General features: G+C 29.6%; 1 protein-coding gene across 2 annotated transcripts; it reads left to right on the plus strand.

The window, feature by feature from the left end:
• Positions 1 to 441: 441 nt before the first annotated feature.
• On the plus strand, positions 442 to 4,422 carry LOC111629170 (protein Wnt-9a-like). Of its 2 annotated transcripts, none has more exons than XM_023373049.1 (4): positions 442 to 742; positions 1,617 to 1,861; positions 2,509 to 2,783; positions 3,886 to 4,422. In XM_023373049.1, the coding sequence occupies exons 1-4, from the start codon at positions 675 to 677 to the stop codon at positions 4,396 to 4,398; spliced, it is 1,101 nt and encodes a 366-aa protein (XP_023228817.1). In that variant the 5' UTR covers positions 442 to 674; the 3' UTR covers positions 4,399 to 4,422. The 2 variants fall into 2 exon arrangements, with proteins under 2 accessions (XP_023228817.1, XP_023228818.1); XM_023373050.1 differs by having other exon boundaries at positions 3,889 to 4,422.
• Positions 4,423 to 7,434: the final 3,012 nt, after the last annotated feature.

The raw sequence follows: 7,434 nt of genomic DNA on the forward strand, positions 1-7,434 counted from the left end.
CAACGATCTCTTATGTGATAAGTTTAGAAACTAGTGAGATTTTTTTTAAGTTATAAGAAAGTATCTGTTGATGGGATCAATCTATTTCTATCTAGTAACACGTGCTAGTCACGTGTATTGTAATGGACACCCTGCGATGTTGTCAAAAGAGTGAGGCCAGCGTGTAACGGGACACCCACATATTCCCTATTGTTATTGATGAAGATCGTATTAACTATGCTATTATCCAATCTTACTAACGTAACACTAAAGTAATAAATAAGAAAAAGGAAAAAATACCTCTTACTCATTTGCGATTCTTCGAACGTTTTCGTAGCTTTAAAGATGACTTTTCTGGTAGATGTTTTAGTTTATGAACCACATCGCCGAACGCTACTTAAATAAATTAAACGGCTTCACTTTTATATACAATATTTGAACTTTATTGCGCTTTACTATCGATATTTTTTAAAGTGTCGAGTGGTAAGTTGAGCGTGAAATTTTTCTTTCACTCCTTACCTTTAATGAGCTTCTTCTTAATTCGGGTTCATTCATTAATTTATGACTTAAGTACAAACTCGACTGCTGAGTAAAAAGCCTTCGGAGACTGCTAGTCACGTGACTAGTGCGCGGGAAATGCACGAGCTCTGGCGGACAGTAAATGCATTCGCTGCTCCAGACCTTCGCTACACATAATGGAGAATGTGCTACAATGCATTGTTATCACATTGACTTTCATTTATCAAATTCAAGCATTCTTCGGGTAAGTTTTTTTATTACTATTTTTTTAAAACTTATAATTTATAAGAACTTTTTAAATTAATAGAAAGTTCTCCTGTGTTCTTCTTTAATAAAATTAAATAGCGCATGTTCCGTTAAACGTTTGAAACACTATTAAAGCAAGAAAAATGTCATTTTAATTAAATTTTAAGCAATTAAAACACAGAAATTTTTTTATTTTAAAGTTGTCAACCAAACGAAATTTTCTTTAATTTATTGCATTAATTTTATACAAAATTGTAGTCAAAATTTCTATAGTAAGTGACACTCGATAAAATTTATATTAATTAATAAAACAATTGATACATAAAAAATAATTCAATTAATATTCGAAAAACGATTAGAGTAAATGAAAATATAAGAAATTATTTTGTCACGATTTAAAAGTTATCGTAGGTTTTAAGACATGTTATTGATTATATGCCAACAAAATTTGAATAATAGCATTTTTTTAAGCGTGAGAAAGAAGAAATTGCAAAATGTTTTTAATTGTTCACGGGAAAATGTTTGGTACCAAAGGTCATTTAGCACTTATTTTACCATAGGCACTTGTCAACAATGTGGGGAAACAGGTAAATATTTGATATGTTCAATTTACTCCGATATGTCAAATAGAAAAAAAAAAGAGAGAACTAGTATTCTATTTATTAAACTCGCTTGTTACTACATTTATAAACAAGGTGGTTATCAAAAAAGTGATCATTATCGTGTATGTAAGTTAAAGGAAGAAAAATTTTATATAATTTTCTTTAATGATACGAATCAAAATTATATAAGAGCTTAATTACATTCTCGTTAATAATAATTTTAAATACAACGTATTTTTTTATGTATATATTTTCCTTGCTTTTATAAAGATTGACATCCAAGACGATCCTCCCGGATTTATCAAATTGCGCATTACAAAATAGCAATACTAGTCGCTTTTGCGACATTTTGGTGGCTCATAGGAAACTGTACAACTTTTATCAGAAAGAAAAAGCATTGGCGGATACTTTAATAAATTCCATTCAGTTAAGTGCATTGGAATGCGAAAGACAATTCGAGTATCATCGTTGGAATTGCAGCATCGATTCTGTTAGAATAAATTTACTTAAAGAAGGTGAGTCTTTGTAATAAAATGCCAAGTACTAAGACTTTTAATTCTTTATTTCTCTTCTTTTCTTGAAACTTTATGCTAAATAAATATTATTACAGAATGTAAATAAACTAATCTTTCTTCTTAACGAACTCTTAAAATTGAAATGCATATATACAGCATATATAGTTTATACGTGTATATATCTAATCATTATGTTGGTAAGACGAGCAGGAAAAACTGAAAAAAATAAACTTATTCATTGCCTAATTATTAATTCATGACATTTATTCCGAACACAATGAAATCTTGTGTCGTTTAGTATAAACAGAAAAATCCCGAATGCTCTACAATATGACGTGACCAACTTCAACAAGTGGCTGATGTACATCATTTGCTTAATGCCCCGGGTAGTGTTCTTATCTTGCCTAATACGTGACTTTGTCGAGAATCTGAGTGATTTTTTTAGTCTTTTAAATCCTTTAGCATTTTACTTTTTTCTTCAATTTTGATAAGTAAATCGCCGCCATTTTATATGTATTTTTCTAACTTCTCCCCTCTCTTTATCTCTTACCTAATTAATATTATTATTATTATTTTAATGTTAATATATTTTCTCCTGATGATATTTAAATTTATATATAAATATACTTTGTTTTTATAAACAATAGCTTATCCAGAAACGGCATTTTTATATTCCATCACGTCTGCTAGCTTAGTTCATACCGTTGCTCGTGGTTGTAGTAGTGGCAAGTTAAGGCATTGTACGTGTGACGAAGATACTTTCAACGCTACAGAAAATAAAAAAACTTGGTTATGGGGAGGATGCGGCGATAATGTGAAGTTTGGAGCTAGATTTACTCGTAAGTTTCTATTAACTCGATGGAAACACGCCAAAGATCTAAGAGCACTTATCGAAAGGCACAACAGTGAAGTTGGAATAAAGGTAATAAATAATTCAATTTTTCCCCAAAAATATATATATAATTTATTGTAGAATTAAACAGGGAGAAAGTTGTGTTAATTGTAAATAAATTTATAAGAATTTACAAGAAATAACTGGCATACCATTCGTCGTTTTTATGTTTTCCCATATGTCTGTAATATACAGACACAAGGTAGATGGTTATCAAAAAAGAGGTGTCAAGCTAATTACATCTTTCAAGTAACACGAGGACGGACGAAGCCAATTAGTCCTAGCAGGAGGTGACAAGCTGATGGCTTGCCATTCAACTGCCATTTGTTCTTGACTTTTGTCTGCCCTTTTTCCTGCTGAGAAGTGCTTCTATCACCTGATGCTTTTTTTTTTCTTTATCTGTGACTGAAAATTGTTAATTCGCTTAGATTTTTTTCTACTGAATAATTTTTTATGTTTAAATTGTTCATTTTCAATTCCTTATATATCCAAATACATTTATAAGTATTCATTTTTAATATATTAAGTCATACAAATATACTTTTATTCGCATATCTCTTTAAGAATTCTTTCGATAAAATATAATATCAATTATGTCCATTAAAAAAATAAGTTTTTCAATGTATAAGTATGAATATTTATTATGTTTATGATTATTTAATGGAAGATTTATGCTAATTATATGGTAGAGAAAATGAACGTGTTCATTAGTTTGATTAAATGTATTAAATTAATACAAAATTTTTTAAATAAAAAAAGTGTTTTGCTATTTTTTAAATTTTTATAATATTATTTGGGTATTTATAAGTTCGATTGTAAAATTAATTCGTAAAATAAAAATGATTTTTTATTATTTAGTTTTAAGAATTAACAATAGATGGAGCCACACTTCTTTAAACTCATTCAATTTTTTTTAACCTACTTATAAAAAATTACACAATTTAAAGCGTTAAATTCACTTATTTTTAAATTATAATTTACTATAAATTATTTTTATAGAATTAAGCATAAATAAATAAAATATCTTAAATTTTGCTAAACATTGAACTTAAAATATTAATATTTATTGTGTATGTTTATAAATTGTAATATCAAATTTCAGTTTTTATTGCATACGATTTCGTGTGTCTAGCAGGTGGTGCGTAGGAATGTTTTAAAAGTATGCAAATGTCATGGAGTATCGGGCTCGTGTACTGTAAGGACATGTTGGAAACAGCTTTCGCCATTTAATATCATCGGTTCTATTTTAAGACGTAAATATTTGAAATCAACAAAAGCTAATGTCGGAAACGATGCTGCAATTGGAAGGAGTAAGTTGAAACGTCAACGTCAAAGGCACAAGATGGAGAAGTGGAGACTGAGAAAGAGAAAAGAAGAAGCTTATAAGAAACTTGGGATATTTGATCGTTCTGTTCTTCTATATTTGTCAGAATCTCCAAACTTTTGTAATTCTGATGATTCTTGGCCAGGAACTAAAGATCGAAGATGTCGACGTGGAATCAATTGCGACACTTTATGTTGTGGTCGTGGTTATAATTCTCGTGTTGTTGTGTCCAATGTTTCGTGTAAATGTCGCGTTGTTTGGTGTTGTACCGTTCATTGTCATCTGTGTCAAGAAAAAAAAGATGTCTTTACCTGTAAATGAATAATGATTTTTTTAGTATAATGTACAGCGATATCTATATTAATAAAATATTTTAATTATTTTAAAAATTATTATGTTATTCTCGTATAAATTTCTAAATATACTAAAAAAAACTTTATTAGTTTAAGATTTAAATAAATAAAAAAGTGATCATTATCGTGTATGTAAGTTAAAGGAAGAAAAATTTTATATAATTTTCTTTAATGATACGAATCAAAATTATATAAGAGCTTAATTACATTCTCGTTAATAATAATTTTAAATACAACGTATTTTTTTATGTATATATTTTCCTTGCTTTTATAAAGATTGACATCCAAGACGATCCTCCCGGATTTATCAAATTGCGCATTACAAAATAGCAATTCTAGTCGCTTTTGCGACATTTTGGTGGCTCATAGGAAACTGTACAACTTTTATCAGAAAGAAAAAGCATTGGCGGATACTTTAATAAATTCCATTCAGTTAAGTGCATTGGAATGCGAAAGACAATTCGAGTATCATCGTTGGAATTGCAGCATCGATTCTGTTAGAATAAATTTACTTAAAGAAGGTGAGTCTTTGTAATAAAATGCCAAGTACTAAGACTTTTAATTCTTTATTTCTCTTCTTTTCTTGAAACTTTATGCTAAATAAATATTATTACAGAATGTAAATAAACTAATCTTTCTTCTTAACGAACTCTTAAAATTGAAATGCATATATACAGCATATATAGTTTATACGTGTATATATCTAATCATTATGTTGGTAAGACGAGCAGGAAAAACTGAAAAAAATAAACTTATTCATTGCCTAATTATTAATTCATGACATTTATTCCGAACACAATGAAATCTTGTGTCGTTTAGTATAAACAGAAAAATCCCGAATGCTCTACAATATGACGTGACCAACTTCAACAAGTGGCTGATGTACATCATTTGCTTAATGCCCCGGGTAGTGTTCTTATCTTGCCTAATACGTGACTTTGTCGAGAATCTGAGTGATTTTTTTAGTCTTTTAAATCCTTTAGCATTTTACTTTTTTCTTCAATTTTGATAAGTAAATCGCCGCCATTTTATATGTATTTTTCTAACTTCTCCCCTCTCTTTATCTCTTACCTAATTATTATTATTATTATTNATTTGAAAATATATTCTCTTTAGTTTTAAAGAAAATTTATTATTAATGGAAAATCTTAACGGATGTATATTTAAATTGCAAGATTATATATATTAAATCATTTATTATTTATGAAATTTATGTTATAATGGATGGAAAACATCACTTAATCTTCCTTAAACTCATAATTTCTATGAAGAAAAGTAATGGCGTCGTGTCGACTGGAGAAGAAGGAAAAAAAGCGAATAAGAGTTAATGCGATGTCTTACGTTCTTTATCAAACCATATTTAATTTAAAAGTGAAAATCAGAGGTCAGGTAGTGATTAGATGGCGACTGGTCTTATCTTATTGTCCAACACCGCCGGTGGTCAGGTAATGATTAGACAGAAGTCAGCAGGTGGTGGAATCTAGTATCGTGAGAACATCTTTAAAGCCAGAGGGAACATTGGTAAGCTTATCTGAAGCAAATCCGTAAATTTGAAAATAGCATTTGCTACTATACAAATAGATCTGTTTCAGTACAAGAACTTAATAGACTTTTCTATATAAGTTAGAAGAAGATTTAGCTCGATTCGGAGTTTTCCTTCCATATTTGCTGCTTTATACGGCTATAAGTATATAGAAATCTAAGCTGGATAATGAGACATCATCGCTATAATTGGTTAAATTCCATTATTAAGCAAAACAAAGGGGGAAAAAATAATAATATTGTTTACAACCGCATTATCGATTACCACCTAATGTATGGTATTAGTTCTACTGGCTAATTTTGGGCGTTACGGTAGTGATCCGGTTCTGGCACAGGAACGCTTTTTATTGATTTAGATCTTTCAAAAACAGCTTTTACTTGTCCGCCCGTAATTTCTTGCAAGGATATCGTCATCAACCTAGCGAGGCCTCCAATAATTACGCTAACCGCCGCCTGAGGTACCAACTATTGCCCCAGGATAAACATAAATCTGGCTAGTGTGCGGTAATTACACAGCTTGCTTGACATCCGGGCTCTATGCATCCTCGTAGCTGGCCTTACCCGGGGTAGGCGGGACATTGGGACCGTATTATCACCCATCGAGTCGTCACGAAGTCCATAAAAACATCGCCTACTGTGCGAACTAGCTAATGGAACTGAACTCACTTCTATCATCCAGATGTGTTCTCACAGTCGAAAGACTTTAAATCTGCCAATCAGCGACGATTAAACACGTCAACGAGATGGTTATAAATTAGTTTTATATATTTCTTTGCCAATTTCGTTCTACAAGCTTATTTAGTGATGGAGACGTTTATAACACTTTCCTCTTAATTCGCTATTCTTTATTGAATAAGAAGAATCGTCTATCGTATAAATTGAAGAGAATATTATTCACCCCGTCTTAAAGCTATTCCGCTTTAAATTAACTATTCTTTTTAAATTAAATATAACATAACTCAATTAAAATTTCTTAAGGTATTAATTATCATAGAGAAAAACGTTCTCCTTTATCAATTATTTAACATACGGTACTGTACATTTCGTTGTAAACCTTTTATTTCTGATTTTATGTTAACATTTTGTTTGAAATGATGTAAAATTGTATGAATTTTTTTTTTTGTTTTTGTCTTGTTTTATCATTTATTATTTTACTTTTCAAAATTTTTATTTTATTTTAATAAATCATAAACATCAATTAACTTTTCAGAACATATTAAACTAATTTGATATGTTTCGTTTCCATTAAGTTGAATGGCTTATTAATAATTTGTAGCAAATTTTAATTGTAACCAAACAGTCTATCCCTTATTTAATAGGCCTATTTTTTCTTTTTTTTTTGTTCTTTATTTCATATCGTAATCAATATTAATGTACTATACTATTTATAGATTTTTTTATCGTCATCTTTATGTCCTTGTTTATCCTATTTTTGAAAGTATAACGTCAACAAGGATAATTG

Source organism: Centruroides sculpturatus, unplaced genomic scaffold (genome assembly GCF_000671375.1).
Source record: "Centruroides sculpturatus isolate CEXI.00-Female unplaced genomic scaffold, Cexi_2.0 scaffold500, whole genome shotgun sequence".
In the NCBI taxonomy this organism is placed as follows: domain Eukaryota; kingdom Metazoa; phylum Arthropoda; class Arachnida; order Scorpiones; family Buthidae; genus Centruroides; species Centruroides sculpturatus.